At 44.4% G+C, this 21362-nt stretch overlaps 1 protein-coding gene across 7 annotated transcripts in view; it reads left to right on the forward strand.

The window, feature by feature from the left end:
- The window catches only part of SYBU (syntabulin), a 71124-nt gene extending 57396 nt beyond the window's left edge, over nucleotides 1-13728 (forward strand). For 6 of the 7 annotated variants that reach the window (XM_087864665.1, XM_045805769.2, XM_045805771.2 and 3 more), the window contains 4 exons: nucleotides 1978-2080; nucleotides 8302-8505; nucleotides 10010-10159; nucleotides 11694-13728. In XM_087864665.1, the coding sequence (XP_087720791.1) occupies nucleotides 1978-2080; nucleotides 8302-8505; nucleotides 10010-10159; nucleotides 11694-12804 (1568 nt within the window). In that variant the 3' untranslated portion in view covers nucleotides 12805-13728. Of the gene's footprint in view, nucleotides 1-1977; nucleotides 2127-8301; nucleotides 8506-10009; nucleotides 10160-11693 lie in introns of all 7 variants that reach the window. The other variant, XM_087864668.1, reaches the window with a different exon arrangement.
- Nucleotides 13729-21362: the final 7634 nt, after the last annotated feature.

Raw genomic sequence — 21362 nt, forward strand, 5'->3', positions numbered from 1 at the left:
CAAACCTGGTGGCTAAAACCACAGGATCTATTTTTTGAAAATCATCTGCCTTTATCACTTAATAACCCACCTGATAAATTACTAGCAGACAAGACTGGAAGAATTAGGCTGTCAGGTCTAGCATATTGCTGGATAGCACTACCAATTGTGAATCCTTGAGATTGTAAAATACTACGGTTTAGCCAGTGCATTACTCAGAGGCAACTAATTACATTTGGGGAGCTCATTACAACATTAGACAAAGTCTCTGAAATCCGGAAGGAATAGACACTCTCAGTCCTGATAAATTGCCACCCTAATTCTCCCGGAATTCTGCTGGGAATTAGGATCCACTGCTGTCATCTGTGCTAAGGGGTCATTCTTGGTGTCTTTCCCAGAAGAGGCTGAACTTCCAGAGAGGTCCTGGGAGTCAGGAAAAGGATTCTTCTGTCTCTGCCTCGCCATTGCCTCGCCATTTCCTCCTAGCAAAACTAATACAACCTGTCAGTGAGAGGATCTGTTCAGCAGTGGGCCAGTCTGGCCACATCTTGTACCAATGGGTCATCTTGGCCGTTAGGGAGATGGAAGTATATAGTGTATGCGGGAACCTCCCAGGTGGCCCCCTCCTTCCCACTGCCTTCCTGAGGACGCAGCATGGTATGGGGAGAAGTGGCATGGAGACTTGGTCCTGACCAGGGTTTATCCCCCACAAGCCCTGGACAAATCAATTTCAATTTCTTCAGTAGTAGAATAACGAGATTAATATCTGCCTTACAGAGTTGTCAAGATGAACAGATACAAAGAGTAGAAAATATATCCTAGAGGGCCTGGTGCCTCATAGGCACTCAATAAATAGTTATTATTGTGATGATAATTATTATTCACTGCTTGTTAAAAACTCAAAGGACTTAGATTATTCCTATCTTCCTCAACCCAGAAATGTGAGCTGGCTCTGGGTTCTAGACCAGAAGAGTCACCAACTGTTGTAGGAGTTGAGGGATCCGGTCAAATAAAATTGTATACCTAGACTTATTTTCCGAAAGCGTATGGAATTTTACCTATTTTAAAAATCCTCTCTCACTTCTTCCCACTTGTTCTCTTTTGCCTCTTCCACTCTCCTTCACTCCCCAGGCAATCCATGGAATAGTTCTATTATTACTATTTCAGAACTATGCATTTTTTTGTTAGAAATGATTTATATTAATTATTCTGCCACACAGCATGTTTCTAATTACATAACGATCTGTAGTCTGTACTCAAAATGTAATGTGATTTTTGTAAACTAATGAACAATAATCTCCCTACCCCTCCCCCAACTAAAATTTCACGTATCAGTATAATCTGCAGTTTCCATCACTGTCGCTGTGAACTTTCTTCATTCTGTTTGGAAATGTTCAATCCTGGCTATTCATGAGGGTTGTGTTCTTACTAGAAAAACAGCAGCCGCAGTCAGAGTCACTCATCAGATAGTGCCGGTCCAAGCAGTTTTCTGGAGCCCAGGCTCTCTTCCCAACTGCTTCTCACTGGCTGATTCTCTCCAGACCCTAACGTGCCAGATTCAAGTATGGCTAGCTAACTGCAAAAGCCCAAAGATACACTCTCCTGGAAAAAGGACTTTGGGACAGACAAGCCTGCTTTGCCTTCTGCCTGAAGTTTGGGCCTTCGCGCTCCTGTTGTCGAGGGAGCTCCGACGACGCACAGGAAGAGGCATGCCATTCTGCCCCCCTCGGGTCACTGTGGATTGTCTGCTGGAAGATCGGTCTTTATGAAACCAGCCTGGCTGTGCATCTAAGCTGGGTTTATGAAATGATGTCCTTCTCGCCCCTTCTCTTGTTTGCTTTGAGGAAAGAGCTGAGAGCCGGGACACTCTGGAATCCTGCCACTTGCTGAGCCAGAGTGTGCAGGGAGCTGGGGGCCTGGTGAGGCAGGGAAGTGACCAGCGTGTTCTCAGGTTTCCTTCCTTCATGCCGCTCTCTCTCCCCCCCTGTTGTTTTGCAGGTAGCGAAGCAGATTTTAGCTCCTCGAGCAGCACGGGCAGCATTTCGGCGCCTGAGGTCCATATGTCTGCTGCGGGAAGCAAGCGGTCCTCTTTTTCACGCAAGTAGGCACTGTTTCCTGCTCTGTAATCATTCAGACGCTACACACAGGTGACTTACCTGTACTTTATGTTTCTGTGGAACCACCTGGATGACTGTCAGTTCACATTGTGTTATTATTCAGTGAACAGTTTTTGGGGTTTATAATGATTTGAAATGGGACCCTTTTGCTGTCTTACCAACTGTGGCCGCAGCGCCTGACCAGTGTGTGTCTGCCCGGGGCTGTTTCTCACCCACTCATCTCCCTTCCCTCCGCTTCCCTCACTCACCTGTGCGCTCACCTGCTATCAAGCTAGTCGTCTCCACTTCCTACCTGCCTTCCCTTCATGAATCTCTCATCTCTTAGCTGTGAAGCCTCTGACTTCACCATTTCTTTCCTCTGGCTGAGGTTGCCTTTTATCCTCGTGAAAGAGACATAGTGACCCCTGACTACTCCCAGCATTCACTTGGGGAAGGGGTGAAAGAGAACAAAGTTCATAGACTTGGCTGGCCACCACCATAAGAGGCATTAAAGCACAACAGCTACGGATGTGGGCTCTGGAGCCAGGCTGCCTGGGTGTGAATGTCAGCTCCAGCATCTACACGCTGTGTGGCCCTGAGCAAGTTGCTTAACTTCTCTGTGCCTCAGTTTCCTCATCTGTAAAATAGGGCTGTAGTCATACCGATTTCGTAGGGTTTATTGTTAGGATTAAATTAGTTAATACACATAAGGTGTGGGTCAGAGCTTAGAACGTAGCAAGCATCAGCAGGTGTTCACCACGGACGCTATTTGGGTTGGGGAAGAGAGGGACTGTGGGAAGTCATGAGCTACCATTCACAACTGATGGGAAAGGTTGTAAGCCCAGGATGTTCTCCTACTATCAGTGACTTTATTCATTCGACAGGTATTTATTGAGCATCTACTATGAGGTTCTGGAGATACGGTGATAAACCAAATTTCATGGAAATTATATTCTTTCTAGTAGGAAAAGAAAGACAATAAATGCATAGTAATATAATTATTTTTTAAAAACACACACAGAGAAAGGATATTGAGAGTAATGGGATTTATGGTATGTTTTGGATAGCCTGGTTCCAGGAGACCTCTGTGACACGGTGAGCTCTCAGCCAGGGACCCGAACACTTCAGGGGAGTGAGGAACAAGTACCTCTAGGATCACAATATGAGTATAAACATTTTCTGTATAAATCAGTTGTGGCTTGCTCTGAGAAAAAGCCATTTATCTAACCCATTCAAGAAAATTAGCCCATACCTATGGTACAAGGTATCAAAGAGCGGAGAGCAAGAGAAAAAGAAATGGCCTGTCAAAGAAGCCAATTATATTAAGCATTTCAAAAGAATTTGTATTTGTGGTTAAATTCCAAGGTAATGTCAACAATACTGAGTGACCTAGAGAAAACTTGTCTAGTCTGAAATCCCTGGTTTCTCCAAGTGACTAAAAACTGATATGTTAAACATAAAATAGTTACATAGGATTATGTGTAAATCAGATACATGCTTAATAGATGGAAGATTGGAATTGGCAATGTTCTATCCATTATCCTCACTTTTTTTTTTTTTTTTAATCTGACCCAGGCGCAGAGCACAGTCAGTAGATTTCTGTGATGTGATATCTCGGGCATTTCACGTAATTTTTGTGTTCTGCAGGACCGTGCACTGAGGGCGACTCCTCTAGACGGGTCGGGTATCCTTGCCAAACTTTATAATAGTTTATGATCCCATTTTAAATGGCTTGCTCCTCCTATAATAAATGAAATTTCTCTGTGGAGGATTAGCTTCTGGGAGGAAAGCGAGCAGGAACATTCAGTGAAGGGGGTGGGAAAAATGAGTGATAGGTGGAGCTGGTGAGAATATTTTTGATGGGATTTTAAAAACAAAACGTTAAGATTTACAAATGATCTCCTCTTACAGAAGGCCAACTCTGCTGACATTTCTGAGGAATTCTCTCTCTTTTTTGTAAAACTATTTATTTATTTTAGAGAAAGAGCGAGAGCACGAGGGAGGGGAGGGACAGAGGAAGAAGGAGAGTCTTAAGAAGACTCTGGGTTGAGCTCGGGGCTCGATCCCATGACCCTGAGATCATGACCTGAGCCAAAACCAAGAGTTGGATACTTAACTGAGTACGCCATCCAGGCACCTCTGAGGAATTCTCTTTCTTAAACTAAAATCCTAATCTGACCAAGAGCAGATAAAAGTGAGAAGAAAAAAAAAAGTTTGGAATTTGGAGTCAGAGAGACTTGGGCTTGAGTTACCGTCCATTATTTATTAGGTACATGAGCCAGAGCCCCAAGCCTTACTGTCCTGGAAAATGGGGTAGTAATGGCACCTACTTCACTGAGTTAAATGATCTCATGTATGAGCGCTTAACACGGTACCCAGATTTTTGTGAAAGGGTCATAAATGGATATTTTTGTCGGTAGTGATAAAAATAGTACTGATGGACATGACAATGAAGATGACGGTGGTGATGATGGTATCAGTTTGCTCTGGCTGCTGTGACAAATATCACAGACTGGGGGGCTCACACAACAGGAATTTGCCTTCTCACAATTCTGGAGGCTAGAAGTCCAGGTGTCAGCAGGATAGGCTTCTTTGAAAGACTGTCTCCTTGGCTTAGAGATGGCCATCTTGTCTCTGCTTCTTCAACAGAAACTTTCTGTGCCTATGTCCAAGTTTCCTTTTCTTATAAGGACACTAGTCAAATTGGAATAGATTTAATTGGATTTAATTACCTTTTTTATTTTTTTAAAACAATTTTTATTTTATTTTATTTATTTGTCAGGTAGAGAGAACACAAGCAGGGGGAGCAGCAGGCAGAGGGAGAAGTAGGCTCCCCACTGATCAGGGAGCCCAATGCAGGACTCGATCCCAGGACCCTGGGATCATGACCTGAGCCAGAGGCAGACGCTTAACCAACTGAACCACACAAGCATCCCTTAATTACCTTTTTTAAAAGCCATGTTTCCAAATACAGTTACATTCTTAGGTCCTGGGGATTGGGAGTTCAACATTATGAACTGGCGGGGGGGTGTGCACAGTTCAGCCCATAATCGTGATCATGGTGATGACAATGATGATAGTAATGTTGCCCTGAAGTAAAGGACAACATCGGGGGGTAGAAAGTCACCTGTGCCCCTTTCGAGGTTCCCTTCTTCTCTTTCTCTTCATTTCCACTTACTGTATTCAGGTGTGCAGGAAGGAGCAGGGTCAGCAGAATTCTGTCTTCTCTTTGTGGACTGCATTCTTCTTGTCCACCACACCGAGGGACTTAGGGTGGGCTGAGGAAGGTAGCATCGGGTTTGCCTGTTCATGGCCATGGCAAACACGGAACGTTGGCCTCTCCTTGAAAATGTTTTTTAATGACTCTGTACCCATATGTGTTAGCATTTGAACTGAACTAGATGTAAGGAAAACAACTGATATTTTTAAGTATGTAGTTTCTTTTTTAAATTTTTTTAAAGATTTTATTTATTTGAGAGAGAGAGAGAGAAAGCACAGAGAGGGAGTGAGAGGGAGAAGCAGGCTCCCCACTGAGCAGGGAACCCGACGTGGACTCGATCCCAGGGCCCTGAGACCATGATGTGAGCCGAAGGCAGACGTTTAACCGACTGAGCCACCCAGGTGCCCTAAGCATGTAGTTTCTTTTTTAAAAGTCAGCTATTATTGCCTAACCACTCATTTCCTAAAATATATTTGAAGATTTGATTGTACTTTAGTAATGTTTAATACTTAAAGAGATTTTTTTTTATTCAGTAGAGCAGATGAGTTCTTAAAAATCACCATCTGATTTCATCTGTGTCTTAGTGACTGCACCGCAAAGTCAGTGGTGAATTCTTCAGGCAATAACCACACACATAGCCCGTACCTAACATGCCTGTTTCCAAGCCCCAAACAGTATATTCTATTTGTGTATAGTAGGAAGGAGACATTTCTGTAGGGTTAAAAAATCCGTATTTAAATCTTAGCTCGGCTGTGTGTTCTTGGACCAGATTTCTCTCTGAACCTCAGTTATTTCACGTAACCAAATACTTCATGTACTTTATGTAATGTAAATGAGAGGTAATAATTGTACCAGCTTTACAGCGTGATGGTCAAAATTAAGTAAAATTGTGCTCCTGGAACAGAGCTAGGTTAGGGTCTCAGAAGGTCATTGGTGAAGGTTGGCTCAGAAGAGAATTCCCCAGGTCACAATTAGGGCTAGCTCTTTACTTTCTGTCGTGACTTGTAGTGGTTACTCCTGCATATTTCTCAGTGTCACATTCAGAAATAGGCCAGTTGGAGTAGACACAGAAGTGAAGTGTGCAGAAGCAGATCGAAGCCAGAGCCCGTGTTCTTTTCTGCTGCTCAGCCCAGCACCACTGGGCTGCTGAAGGGGTTTGTCACAAAGCCATCAACCCATCTGTTCCATATAAAGTGTCCCCTTCTCACGAAAAGGAGGCAGAGTCTATCTGGATGATTTCAAAAGGAAAGAACTTTTTAACTTTAGAATTTGGTGATGTTTCATTTATATGGGATTTACTGGGTTGACAGCTAGTTGAAATTATATTTGATTTTACATACGTGCGGTTTCAGAGCCAAGTATACCCACACGCACACTCACATTACACACGTTTCTCATTGAGATGTGTCCACTGGGTGCAGCTGTAATCAAAATTGCAAAGAGGGGATTGTCAGAGAGCAGTACTTCCGTATGAAATGTATCGTGTTCTCTTTTGTTTTCTTCTAATGTCATCAAGAAATATTCCCGACACCGAACTGTTATCCTATTTAAGTAATTTCAACATTCTCAAGCTGCTTCCTTACACAGTGGGTGTCAAATCTCTGGAACTAGATTAATAGGGAAGTCCAAACAAGTTGATCCTGTAATAATATCCCACAGCTGAATTGCCCTTCCCATCTTATGAAATGCACTCACATGCATTCTTTGATTCACATCAACTCTGCGAGGAAGGCAAGGAAGGTTATTATAGACCCCATGTATTAAGTAGCTTACTTGCCTAAGTTCCTAGTAAGTGACAGTGCCAAGGCTCAAACCCAGTTTATTCATTTAGCTGTCATTTCGGGAGCTCCTAGCATGTGCCAGGAAGTAGTGGGGACAGAACAGACTGTGTTCCTGCCCTCAGAATGCCCTCATCTAGCAGGAAGGATACACTGTGTAGTTGTGATGCCATGTGATAAATCCCAGGATGTATGTCTGCACAGAGTACTAGGGACCATCAAGGAGCCACACGTACACAAGCCTAGAGAAGGAAGAATCCAGAGAAGGCTGCTTGGAGTAGGTTCCCATTGGTCTTGAAGTTGGAAATATCCCAAGGCTTAGGATAGGGAGCAGGAGGAATTCTAGGCAGAGAAAATTATAAATTCAAAAACATAAAGGTGATGGAGAACATGGATCGTCAGGAAACTGTAAGTTTGGAATTCTGGAATGCAGAGGGAGGAGGGAGGAGTGGCAGAGGATGGCTTGGATGGGGAGGTGGGATTGGACCTCGTGAGGCACTGGAGAGCTATTGAATCGCTTTGAGGACAGTGATACCCAGTTTCATCTTAGAAGGGCCACTCCAGCCAGAAAATCAGCCTCCTTGCCGAGGGGGCAAGATAACAGGCCAGGGAGCCAAGAGAGGGCTGTTAGAGCATTTCAGCAGTTAAATGATGAAGGTTGTGTTAGCTCATTGGGGGGTGGAAAGAAAAGGAGAGAAAACAGGCAGTTAAAACTTGAGACATTTATGTGGACTGTGTTCATCTGTCCTCCTTTCTCCTCTTCCTTTGCGGGCAACCCCCTTTTTCCTCATACTCCGAATGAACCACCCTAGTTTTCTTACCCCACCGTGAACCAAACCCAAACAGGTTTAAGCTGAAACAGGTGTACTGGAACAAAACCACATCTTCAAAACAGCCTCCAAAGGGAACCTCAACCAAATCAATATTTGACGTGGTTTGTGCTCTTAACAGGCATTTGGGATTAATCCAAAACAATTTTATGGTCAGAAACTATTTGCGAGAACGACAGAGGGTGAGGTTGCCTGTGCTAACAGCAGAAGGAAGGAGATCTCAGGCAGGTAGGAAGAAGGTGGCTCATAAGGACGGTTTGCACTAGTAATTATATTGCCCTTTCAACTCTGTACGTTGGATTTCCTTAGTAGTAACTAGCCCTAAGCAGGAGTAAAGCAGTAGCATTTGAGCACTGGTCGCCCCAAGCATGTGAACATTTGACACGCTTTTCTCCCAGCCGAGGTCCCCATGGGCGGAGTAATGGAGCTTCGTCATACAAGTCTGGCAACAGCCCACCCTCCCCCCGGGAGAAGGACTTTCTGTCCATGCTGTGCAGGAATCAGCTGAGTCCCGTTCACATCCACCCCAGCTACGCACCTTCCTCCCCAAGCAGCAGCAACTCTGGCTCCTACAAAGGAAGCGACGGCAGCCCGGTCATGAGGTGAGTGCGGTTCAGCTCCGGCTCCGGCTTCGGACTTTGCCTCCCCGGTAAGTTTTCTTTCAAGACCTTCAAAAAAAGAAAAAAAAAGAGAAAGAAAAAGAAAAAGGTATGCAACTCCTGAGCTTCTCCCTCATTCTGTAGGAAGTTCCCTCTCTTTCCTTTCCCACACTCAGCTAATCCTTCAAGGGCAGTGGCAGAAGGAACCCAAACCACAGTATCTGCTAAGGCTCAGCAGCCCGAGGAGTGACTGGCCAGGGAGGAAAAATGGCACAGGGCCAGGAGGGGGACCTGGGCCTTTCCCTCAGAACAGGAAAGAATCCTTCACGTGTTCGTTCGTTCCCTCACACATCAGATAGGTGTTGAGTACCACGTTGTGCCAGGCACCATGTAGAGTCCTGGGGATGGGACAGTGACAGCAGAGAGGGTCCCTGTGCTTACTGCCCAGAGGATGCCAAAGACATTGCTCATCTCATGACAAAAACACATTTAAGGTTATTCTGCAAGTACCTGTTGCTGTACGTGTGTTTAAGATGTCAGGAGGGGATCCAGCTCAGTCTGGAGGGATCAGAGGAGGCCTCCCTGAGGAAATGACACTGAATTGAAATCTGAAGGTCGAGCAAGGAATTAATTAGTCCCGGGAGGGGGAGGGAGGCAGGGCAGGAGGTTGTAGAAAAAAGGACATGCGCAACCAAAGGGGCCACAGAAGGAGCACTAGAAGGTTGGGAGCTGGACACAGGCCATCTTGGACAGAGCACAGGCTCAGGGGGAGCAGGGCGAGTGCAGCGGCCTGGACTGGCTCCAGAGACAGGGAGGAAGCTGCCAGCCCTCCTCCCTCAGTCTTCTTCCTTCTAGGTGGCCATTCTCGTTCATCAGCTCTCTTACAGCAGGGGTGCCCAGTGCTCGGCCAGGCCTGAGAGGGGCCAACATTGCAGCTCAGGAAGTCTTCTGGAACCCTGGGCATCTCCCTTAGAACACACACTCTGGTGACAGTGGAGTAGCCTTTTCCCTTCGGAAGAAGGACACTTTCCACCAGATCGGCACACTCACACCAGGCATTGATCTCGGAACAATCTGAATCCAGCTCCTGACAATCAGGATGTTTAGGCAGTGGAACACTGTGTGGAAAGTCAGGACATCTCGCTCCCCGCCTTCCCTCCCGCCTGCCCCACTCATTGTCCTCTGATCTAACAGTGTGTTACTCTGAACCCACAGGCAGGCCCGTGCACAATTGTGCATTATTTTGTATGAGGTCATTCCAGAGCCATAGAAAATCCTCCCTCTCCCCTGTCTTCCACCCTCTCCACAAACACCCTCCCCACAGTCTCCCAAGTAATGAGCAGGCCTAAGATTGGCGGGTAGATTCCAGTCCCCCTTCCCAAGGGAAGCATACCTTACTGAGGCTTAAGACCCCAGTGCAGAGCTGCGTTCCTTCTCAAGCTGTTTGCTCTGCCGTAATTTTTCTTTTTACAGAAGACATAACATTTCATTGCTTGTGTTGTTTCAGGCGCTCTGGCAGGTACATGTCCTGTGGTGAAAATCATGGTGTCAAGCCCCCAAATCCAGAGCAATATCTGACACCTCTGCAGCAGAAAGAGGTCACAGTGAGGCACCTAAAGACCAAGCTGAAGGAATCTGAGCGCCGACTTCATGAAAGGTGAATCTGCACCCCTTTCTCCCTGATGTAGGACAGTTTCTTTTTCCATAAAGTGAAACACAAACCCACACTCTAGAGAAATAGAAAAGAAGAAAAATTATTTCATTGAATGTTTGCCAAATTCCTTAAACCAGTCTTTCAAAAGAGCCCTTTCATATTCCTGCGTGATTTGCTGTTTCGGGAGTTCAGGGGACACTCTCAGTTTAGAGGGGACCCCCTGCTTCCTCTGGGTGTGTACGGCTTTGACGTGAAGTGTTGGGTGTGTGCGTGGCTATTTTTAAATGGCAGGAACACTCGCAGGAACAATCTCATACTTCCAGCAAAAAGGGTCACACACGGGGGCTCCTATTGAGCCCTGTTTATCTCTCTGAGAGCGTGGATGGCCGTGTGTATTGTGATTCCTGCAAGCTATTTCTGTGCTGAAGGAAGAGGTTCATTATTCTTGGCTAAGTGTTAAGGCAAAAAACAAAAACCAAAAAACAGTCCATGTTTAAGAGATCTTATCTTGGAGAGAAAAGACCTTTGACATCTTGGGGCAGGCCAGATTTTCTGCTTAATGATTTTCCCCTGGAACATTCTGGGATAGCTGAACAGAGCTCCCACCAGGGTTGCTGTGAACTCAGGGTGAGGGTAGCCTGAGTCAGACCTTACATTCTGGAAGTCTTTGTTTGTGATTTGAGGAATCTGCGGGAGGGTTTGAGCAGTCATAGCAGGGAAGCATGGGAAGGCAATGAAACTGAATACTCAGGTCTAGACTAAGGGAAGGAAAACTGACACCATCCCTTCATATATATCAGGATCCTGACTACCTAGTCTTCATAACCACTGAGAATATGAGGACTTGTATTTACATCGACTATGAAGAAATGATATGTCAGGAAGTATTTTTTTTTGAAAGATCTTGAGATAGGGTCCCATGAAGGATCTAAAACAATGGGATGGATTTTCTTCAGTGTAGGGTGGATGCCATATCATCTTACCTTGAGAAGAGACAGAATAATCAACTTTTCACAAAGTCCTTGCAACATGCAGCATTTTTTATTTAAAAATTTTTCAAATTATAATATGCTCAGAACAATGCTGCAGGGCTGAAATTTAACCAGTCTGCCTTCTGACTGTGACGGGTAATTAAAAGTGAAATGAACTTTCCTTCCACAAAGCGTAGACATAGGAAAGGGTAGGCTATGGATGGACAAGCAGGCAAAGCATGCTCTAATGCGTTCTCGTCACGAAACTTCAAATATCAAGTACTGAATAGAGGACAATGCTTATACTTAGCGCGCTGCCTGGCAACACTCAGAAAAAAACAACAGTCGCATTTTTTATTCTGATTCTGGTTATTATCATTTTTGCTATTTTACAATTAAGGAGAGGACAGTTCCTGGCTAATACCTGTGAGAAAAAAATTCAAAACTGATTTATTTAACCTCTGCGTTTCAAGGCAGAGCGTGGGCTCGTGGCCGTGCGTCAGAACGGCCGTCCGCACGGTCGAAGGCCGCCCTTGCCCTTAGCCGGGCTTGTCTTCTCCCCGCAGGGAAGGCGAGATCGTGGAGCTCAAGTCCCAGCTGGCCCGCATGAGGGAAGACTGGATCGAGGAAGAGTGCCACCGCGTGGAGGCGCAGCTGGCCCTGAAGGAAGCCAGGAAGGAGATCAAGCAGCTCCGACAGGTCATCGAAACGATGAGGAGCAGCTTGGCTGATAAAGATAAAGGCATTCAGAAATACTTTGTGGACATAAACATCCAGAACAAGAAGCTGGAGTCTCTACTTCAGAGCATGGAGATGGCGCACAGCGGCTCTCTGAGGGATGAGCTGTGTCTGGACTTCCCGTGCGATTCCCCGGAGAAAAGCTTGCCCCTGAACAGCCGCTTTGGCAAGATGGCGGATGGGCTGGCTCTGGAGGAGCAGGTCATGGAGGAGGCGGCTGACAGCGAGCTGCTGGGCGGAGACAGTATGGCCGACGGCGCAGATCTGTTTGATGGGATGGTGACAGCCACCAGCCCCGAGGCCCACGACCTGGAGCTTCTTCGCTCCGCCCCGGGGGCGGAGGTGCTCGAGGTCCTCCCGCTGGCGCTGGCGGAGGCTCCGGCGGAGGGCGGTGCGCTGGTGGAGCAGGCCGTGCAGACCGACGTGGTGCCCTACAGCCCGGCGGTCTCGGAGCTCATTCAGCATGTGCTCAAGCTCCAGGACCCCTGTCCCTCGAGCTCAGCCTCTCCTGATGAGTCCGGGGCGGACTCGACGGAAAGCTTCGCCGAGTCCCTCTCTGCTTTCATGGTTGATCTCACGCCCAGAAATCCCAACTCCGCCATCCTCTTGTCTCCCGTGGAGACCCCATACGCCGTGGTGGGTATGGCCGCTCCTGCGAACCGCCTCATGCGAGAGCTGGATTTTGCAGGCTCCACGGAGGAGAGACTGGACGGCGTCCTCCCGCTGCCTCGGGGGGCCGTCGGGAGGCAGTACTGGAGCAGCAGCTTCCTGGTGGATCTCCTGGCCGTGGCTGCCCCCGTGGTCCCCACGGTCCTGTGGGCATTCAGTACTCAGAGAGGGGGGACAGATCCCGTCTACAACATCGGAGCGCTGCTGCGGGGCTGCTGTGTGGTCGCCCTGCACTCGCTCCGCCGCAGCGCCTTCCACATGAAAACCTGAAGAGAAGTCGTCTCCGTGTGCCAGTCTGTCCCGTGTGGCGCGGTGCCCGGTGGGGAAACAGCGGGTCCACCTGTGGCGGTCTCTGTCTGTCGTTTTGCTCCTCGGTATTTGATTTGCACTATATTTCGTTGAAACCTGTTCACTGTCTAAAACCAGAGGTATCTTCAAAGGCATGGAGACGTGGTTCAAGTTAAATGTCCCACCAGTGGTATAGAAAGCATGCTCCTGACCCTGCCGTGTCGTCTGAGGTACCCGTGCTTATCCTAGTGGTTCAGGAAGAGAAAATGCAGAGTTTGCACTTTCAAGACAGCTTCTGTAAGGCTGGCATGTTAGCTCCTTGCTTTGCTTTGTGCCGTTTTAAAAATGTGTAATTGTTACAGCATTCCAATGGTCTTGTGCACAGCAGGGGACTGTAACCAAAAATAAAACTGTATTGGTGTAATTGCTTTGAAGAAGTCTTGAATAGCTCCTTAGTGTCTTACTGGGGGTTGATAAGGTTTGAGTGTTTGCAGTTTTTTACTAAATGTAGCTCCAGAGTCGTAAAATGGCTTGTTTGTTCCTAAACCTGTTAATTGATGAAACTGTATGTAAGTTTACAATGTAGTAACTTATTTTTTGCTTATTATATAGTGTTTTATTGGAAATTGTTTGTAACCACACACTTCAGCATGATGAAAGTAAAGATTAGTGTTTCCATTTAAATAAATGTCTTATCCTCCTATAAAATAATTATCTGTTTCACTCCTATAATGGTAAGAAGGACTAAATGGATAGATCCTTTCTTCTTTATCAAAGGGGATCTATAAAAATGGAATTAAGAAATGAGAAAGAGGGGAAAAATTATTAAAGGTGAGGGTTTCCTACTGTCTTTAAAAAAGCATTGCCTCTGAATAAAAGTAGCTTTGATTGTTTGCTCTGAAATTACCCATACACTTGTTTGTTCATATATTTATTCACTAAGGATGTGTTGAGTATTTGCAAAAAAAAAAAAAAGTTGGGTTGATTTTTTAAAGCATATTAGGGATACAGAGAGGGAGAACATGGTACTACCGTATGCTTCCTCCCCTTGGAATAATAGGGTGAGGGTGGGTGGCTGGGAAGGACGAGATAATATTTGATATATATTACCTTATTTATTCCTCACACCAACCTTTCGAGGTGAGTAGTATTCTATTTTACAGATAAGGGAGCTAAACCTCAAAGAGGTAAACCACTCATAATTTCATGGTTCACCTTAGAAGCCAGGATTTCAAGTGTCTGCAAAGCAAATGTTGTTTCCACTGTAAAGGGAAAAAGAGATGAGAATATCTTAAGTTTGCACCCAGAAACTCTCCTTCTATAGAACTTAACACCTTTAAACATACTGTATTTTTACCTGATTTACTTGTCTTGATTATTGCCCATCTCTCCCACTAAAGTATTAGGTTTCTGAGGGCAGGGATCTGTATTCTGTTTTGTTCACAGATGTATGTCAAGAACTTAGAACAGTATGTGGCACATAGTAGGGGTTCTAAAAATAGCCTTGAATGAATTAATTCATCCAACAAATACTTACTGGGTGCTAGGCACTTTACCAAATCAGCCATCAATACTGAAGGAGGCAGACAAGGTTTCTGCCCTCAGGGAGCTTAGGTTCTGTCTGTAAAAGACACAGAACATGCCTACAAATGAAGAAAATCATTTTAGATAATGGTAAATACTTCTAAGCAAATAAAGTGTTTTGACTAAGAGTGACAGGGGTAAAGGTAAGGAACAAATCCCTGAAGAAATAACATTATTTCTGGTGGATTAAAAAGAGCCAGGTATGTGAAGATACAGGAGTAAAATGTTGCAAAAAGAACAAATGTAAAGCCCCTGAGTCAGAGAAGGGTGGGGCTTTAAACAGGACAATGATATGATCTGTGTTTTTTTTTTAATTTTTTTTTTAGCTGTGGCTGCTGTGTGCAGAATGAATCATAAGCGGGCAGGAGTGGGAGCAGGGAGACCACTGTAATAGTCTGCGTGAGTGGTTATGACAACTTGGAGGTCGAAGTGGACCTAGAGATAAAGTTGAATAAAGATACGTGAGGATCAAACTGAGGTGATTTGCGGAGAGACTGGATGTGGGGAGGCGATGCAGTAGAGTTTAAGGAAGAGAGAAATTAAGGATGACTCTCAGGTTTTTACTTGAGCACCTGGGTCCATAGTGGTACCATTTACAGAGAATGGAAAGAGAGACACGTTTGGGAGAATATGTTTGAGATGTTGAGTAAATATCTATGTGGAAACGTCAAGTGAGTAATTGCATATATGAATGTGAAAACTATAGGTACTGTCAGGGCTGGAGTCGTAAAATTCGGGTTCTTCAGCATTTACATACTCTTTAAAAGCATGGATTGGATGAAATCATCCAGAGGGTGGAAAGAAGGAAAGAAGGCCAAAGACTGAGACCTAGGGCACTTTTACATTCAAATAGAGATAGAGGCCAGAGAACCAACCAAACAGGCTGAGAAGAGGCAGTCCAGAGGTAGGAGAAGAACCAGGGGAAGGTGGTACTGTGAAAACCGAGAGAGGACTGTGATTTAAGAATGGAGTGGTCAACTGTGTGGAAATCCAACCTAGAAGCTGAGTAACATGAGAACAGATATGCCCACTGGCTTTGACCAAGTCTTAGTGACTGTCAAAATCCCTTCTCTTTGGAGAAGTAGAGATGAAAGCCAAATTGAAGTGGGTTGGAGAGTGAATGGAGGAGAAAAAGCAGGAATCAATGTGTATGCTAATTGTTTATAAGTTTTAGTGTGAAAGGGAGCAGAGACATGGGTGGTAATTACAAGGGGATATGAGTTACACCTGTTTGTTTTATTTTTCTATATGGCGAGGAGATAGAACATGTTTGTATGTTTTTGTAGTTGAGCAATAGAGAAAAAGAAGTTGTTAACCCAGGGAAGGAAGGATTCATTGAAGGAGAGAAGCCCTTGAGAAGATGAGAAGGGATAGGACGTCGGGCACGAGGATGTAGGTGTGGAGAGAGATGGTTTGTCTCTGATAGGGCATTTCTTCTCCTGGAGTGCCTCAGGACACACATGGCCACTTAGCATGCTGTAGAGCAATTCGGCTGAAATGGAAGGGAAACTATTTCTGGAGGTGAATAATCGGAAGTGTCCTAAAATAATGAGCCATGCTGACTCAGGCCCCCTCCTTTAGTCCAGCCCCAGCCTCGACCAATACCTAGACACCATTATCTTCCTTGCAGTCCCTCCTTGTGTCTATTTTTGGTCATTGCTAAATTAAAGCATTTTTACCTTAAGAAAAAGTGTAAGCTTGTTTTCAGTATCCCGTTGCTACAGAAACGAATGTAACACACAAACTCAGTGCTGTTCTTCATCAGTTCGAGATGGATGGAAAGATGGGCTCCGGTGAGGAATTCTCTGTGAACCACAACTATTTATGTTGATTATCAAATTGGAGGCAGTTGATCACGAACAGTGACTTGCTTTGCCATAATGATCTGTATCCCTCTTTAAACCAGAAGTTTCAAACAAAATGACCTCATCTGAGACATGGGACACTGAGTGTCCTAGCCACACTGAAACAAATGTGTGCAAAGGTGAAGCAGGAGATCCTGGACCCCTTGTTCTGTTTTCCTTTTCCTCACCCTCTGCCTCCCCGCCCTTCCTCCTCCTTCTTCAGGGTTTCAGTATGTAAAGTCTGTGGAAAATTACTGCTTTTATTTAGAGCAGTCTCTCACAAATGAGTCCCTTGGAGTAAATAAAAGATGGAACAGGCCTTTCGGAAGCCCAAGGCGTTGGCCAGTTTTGTGGACAGGATGATCTGATCTCATAGAAGCGCTCAAAGTTGCATTCAGTAATCTGTGTGCCTGTGATGTACAAACAGGCAGGAAAATGGAAAAAGAAGAACAATTCCACCCTATTGAACAAATTGCTGTCCCATCAAAGCAAATGTTAAACATTTCCTACAGTTATGTGTGCAAACATTCCAATTTATAAGAAAAGATTTTTTCCCAAAGGGATATGCTGACCTTTCCAAGTTGAGCTGTTATGCATTGCACTCAGATGCCAAGCGTTTCTGACATTTGTGGCAGGAGAAAAAGGAAGTCTGTGATTTGCATCTATCATAGGCTCTGCCTAAGTAGTGGTTAGGTCTGAATAGTTTTTTTCTTGAGCACTTTTCATTTAAAAATGTTTAGGGGCAGTTTCCAATTTCCATTTTGGCTCAGTGAGCACTTCTACAAAATTCATCTATTCCCAGTCTTACTGGGCAAAGTGTGCAAAATGAAGCAGTAACCTAGGAAATTAAAAATAATGGTTTTTAGCAATCAAATCTTGAAAGAATGTCAACTCCCAATTGTCCCAAACAATTAGAAAGTCCACATAGAATAAAACAGGTGGATATCAGGTAATATTTTTAAACCACCGGAAGGCATGCTGTCCTGTGACTACTGATTCTCTTGCAGTCACAATGGCTGTGGTAACTAATGGTTACAACAGTAATTCCAAACAATTTTTAAAATCTCAAAAAGATTTGAATGCTATTCAGAAGAGTTTGTATGAAAAGATCGGAATACTTCAGTACTGTTTAAGTTTTGTAAAAAGTGTATCTCTTTTAAAAGATGTTTTCAACTTAAAAATTCCCATACACAAGTCACATAAAAGTGAAGTTTGGGCACGGGGGCACCAGGCCCGGAGCCCTGCCATTCGCCTCCCTCTCATCCCCTGCAGTGGTCTTAGCATCACCTCTGAGAACAGCTAGGAAACCAGTTCACTAAACATCGGCTGCTTTGAAAACCACCAGTCACCTGCGGGGTGACTCCCAGTCCCCTGGACTAGTATTCTGGGCAATGCTAAAGGGCTCGATCCTCTGCATCCTAAACTGATGAATGTTTCGTGGAGATGTTTTCTAATCTTTCCTCACATAAGTTTGTTTGCCAGTGCTCTGCTGGCTTAACTGGGAAGAGGATCTCTCGCTCCCCAGCTCACGTAACCGCCTGGGACTCTGATGATGCAGAAAGATGCTGGCTGGGAACCCCATCCCCCCACGCCCCGCCCCATCAGTCTCCCTTGTAAATGCTTTTAAAGGCAGGTATCCTACCCACTGCCCCTCACTGCCCTAGAGTCTGCCCTGGAGTTCCTCCCCATGGTGATCTTTTTTTTTTTTTTTAAAGATTTTATTTATTTGTTTGGAGAGAGAGAGAGCGCGCACACAAGCAGAGAGAGGCAGAGGGAGAAGCAGGCTTCCCGCTGAGCAAGCAGCCCGATGCGGGACTGGATCCTAGGACTCTGGGATCATGACCTGCGCTGAAGGCAGATGTTCAACTGACTGAGCCGCCCAGGCACCCCTCCCCCGTGGTGATCTTATCTGACCCACAGTCAGGGATAGTTTCACTCTCATTCCCTGAAGGTGTTTGATCAAAGTGATTTTGAGTAACTTTGAAAAATTACATTTTTGCCAGCCTGGAGCTGTACTGAACTGGACTATGAAAACCATTAACAACTGCAGTGTTTCTCCAATCCCATGGTGCAGTAAGGCCCTCCCTCCCCTTCCTGGCAATCAAACAGCTCACAGTGTTTGAAATGGTCTGCCAGCCTTACTTTCTACAGTAAACAATAGGTGCTGGCATTTTAAACTGACCTTTAATTCTTCTGAACCAGCACATTTATTTCTGGCTTGTTGGTTATATAGAGAAAACAAATAACGAAAGCAGTCGTCATAATTTTCACATCTCCCACTGAAAGCAGTCCATGGAAAAAAGTTTTAAAAATGATGACCCATGTAATTATCTTACTCCACGAGGGTTCCTTCTAATCAAGACAGATTGGCAGTTATGAGGTTCGGGTGTGCTGTGAAGCTTCAAAAAGAAATAAAAATCACCTGTATTCCTGTGTACTTTAAACTTGAATGAACCAGGTTAAATATATCTGTAGCCTTAATGTACATCTTCCTTCATTTACCACTAAAAAAAATTCAAAAAACTTTTAAAAAATTTATTTCATAAGCCAATATATCTAATGATGATGACATTTTTCTCCATAAAGTAGGTAAGCACTGATCTTATTTAGGAATAATCAACAGGTTTGGAAACTGCCTTGATGTATAAATTCAGGATTGACTATTTTAACAAATGAAATGGATTTGGGACAGACATTAATATCTTATAATGACCCAAAATTGACATGAGTAAGAAACCATAATGATTTCCCTCAACGTACCTCCAACTTAGAGTATGTCCTTTGAATTTCCTATTCATGGAAATGATTTTTTTCTGTGCCATTTACAATCTCAATCAGATCCTAGAGACACATGTTCAGAAGATAACCGGACAAGGTCAGGGACAGAGTTTGTGGCAGGATGGTCTCTGGGTACAGCTGTGGTCCACACATGCATAAAACCTGTGACCTTGGCCTCATTAGAACAATGATCCAAGTGAGCTAATTGGCCTATTTTTGCAACTGTGTGAATATAAACCACATTTCATTTCACCTTGATTATAATATCTGACCCAAGTAAACTGGGAATACAGTTACAATGGCATTGACATTCAACTACAGTTGTTATTTATAGGACAATAAAAGCCAAGCTAATTTCCTTATTTATTAAGTTCTTAGAAAACTCAAATAGGTGTTATCTACTATAATTTGTAACATCATTTTCACTGAGTTAAGAACTAGAAAGGAAATTCTAACGGTGAACTTTTGGCAGCTGGCAGTTTCTAGCAGAGAGGCCTTTGGAATCATAGTCCACGTTGAACGCTGATTAACCACTACGGTGACCTGCTCTCAAAGCTTGCTATTTTCTTGTTCATCAAGCACACAACTGCCTTTCTAAGCTTTGGTTTCTTTATATGTGAAATGGGGTAATGGCTACCTCACTGGATTGGGAAGAGTCATTGATAGAATTAGATTCTCATACTGCTGAACACAGAATGCTTTCCCTTTCTTAATTAAACTTGCAGTTCACCAGGAAGGTGTATGAAGAGTAAAATGGCAACATCAGCCAACTTCTCCCATTGTGCACAGGGAGAGGGCTGCCAAGAGTGCACAGCAAAGGGGAATCATAACTACTATCATTTGCTGAGTGTTCATGCATGTGCCACAGGCACTACAATGAACACTTAACAGTCTCAGGCACCATTTAATACCGCACCATTTCTACAGCTCCGAGAAATCTGAGCTCTCAGAATTGATGCAATCAGATCAATATGTAGGCAAAGCACCTGTATTAATACCCATGGAAGTTCCCAGAAGGGAAGGCTGCAATTACCCTGGTTGGCCACAGACTTCTAGCCTAAGTTTCTACGCAAAAGCTCCTGCTTGGTGAATTTGTGAATTACAGGTGTCCGTAGCAGGTGTTCAGGGTAGAAATGGGGGGGGGGGGATGTGCCTAAGAGGGTGTTCTCAGCATAGTGTCTATTTCTGGCTCTGGAAGATCAAGGCTTTTGGTGAAAAGAATCTTATTACTCTCAAAACTTACCCTGGTTCCTTACGGAGCATGCCCAATGGCCATGACCAAGGGGCATGGAAAATAAAAGGTGGTGGGAAGCAAAGTTAAAGAAATGGTTGAACACAACAGGAGTCACAAGCTAATCCTATTAACCTTGGAACACTGTTGGTTATACCAAAGTGAAGTAAATTACATGAAGATAAAAAGAGCTCCCTTTTGATATCAGGAGAGAGTACCTCAAATTTTAAAAATCTACGTAAACAGTAAACACAAGTTATTCACTATTAAAATAAGCTCTTCACGGACCCACCATCTTCCTCATCCCTCCAATTCATCTGAGGAGAAACTTCTTCCCATAAACAATTTGCAAGCCCCAGCGCACCCCCCCGCCAAAGCGGCTTCAGCCAAAACTACTCACCACAGTAACTCGCTTACACACGTTATGAAAGACTTCTTTTGAACAAGGGGCTACAAGCTGTGGAAATCATGGCAGTAGGTTAGTTTAAAGCTGAACTACACAGGATTAAACAAGACATGTGTTAGCTATACCTGGCCCAGACCCTCCCTTTAGTATAATTACATCATTAGTGACAAAACAGGCTTTTCAGAACACTGGCCATGGTTAGATCTGCACTACACCAGAAGCATACAGCGTGGTGTTGGAAGCTCCATCCAGATGCCCGTTTCTGCAGCTCTCACCTTCGCAACCACGAATCTTCATCTAAAAGAACAGTCGCCATCCTGGCCAGAGGTGAGTGCATTGTCAAAACTAAGGAATTTAGATGCTGCATTTTAAATTCTCAGTTCTAAAATGTTGAATCGATTAAATATGCTACTAAAAAAAGAGCCAAAAGTCAACTAGAAGATATCTGCAGCTACAGCTTAGTAAGAGTGGAAACCATACGTAAGGACACAAAACGCGAAGTTTCACATTCTGCACATCACTTGGCAGCTCAATACAGGAAATACACAATTCAGATAATGGCAGCACTTCACTAATTCTATCTATGCCTACCTATATTTCTTCTTTACTTTTACTAATAGGCTTCAAGACTGGTAATGTTAATTAAAATTAAAACAAAAGCAAACTATACATTTCAAAGCTAAAAGTCAGTTTGTTA

The sequence above is a fragment of the Ursus americanus genome, chromosome 9 (genome assembly GCF_024610735.1).
Source record: "Ursus americanus isolate L20-20 chromosome 9, mUrsAme1.1.p, whole genome shotgun sequence".
Taxonomy (NCBI): domain Eukaryota; kingdom Metazoa; phylum Chordata; class Mammalia; order Carnivora; family Ursidae; genus Ursus; species Ursus americanus.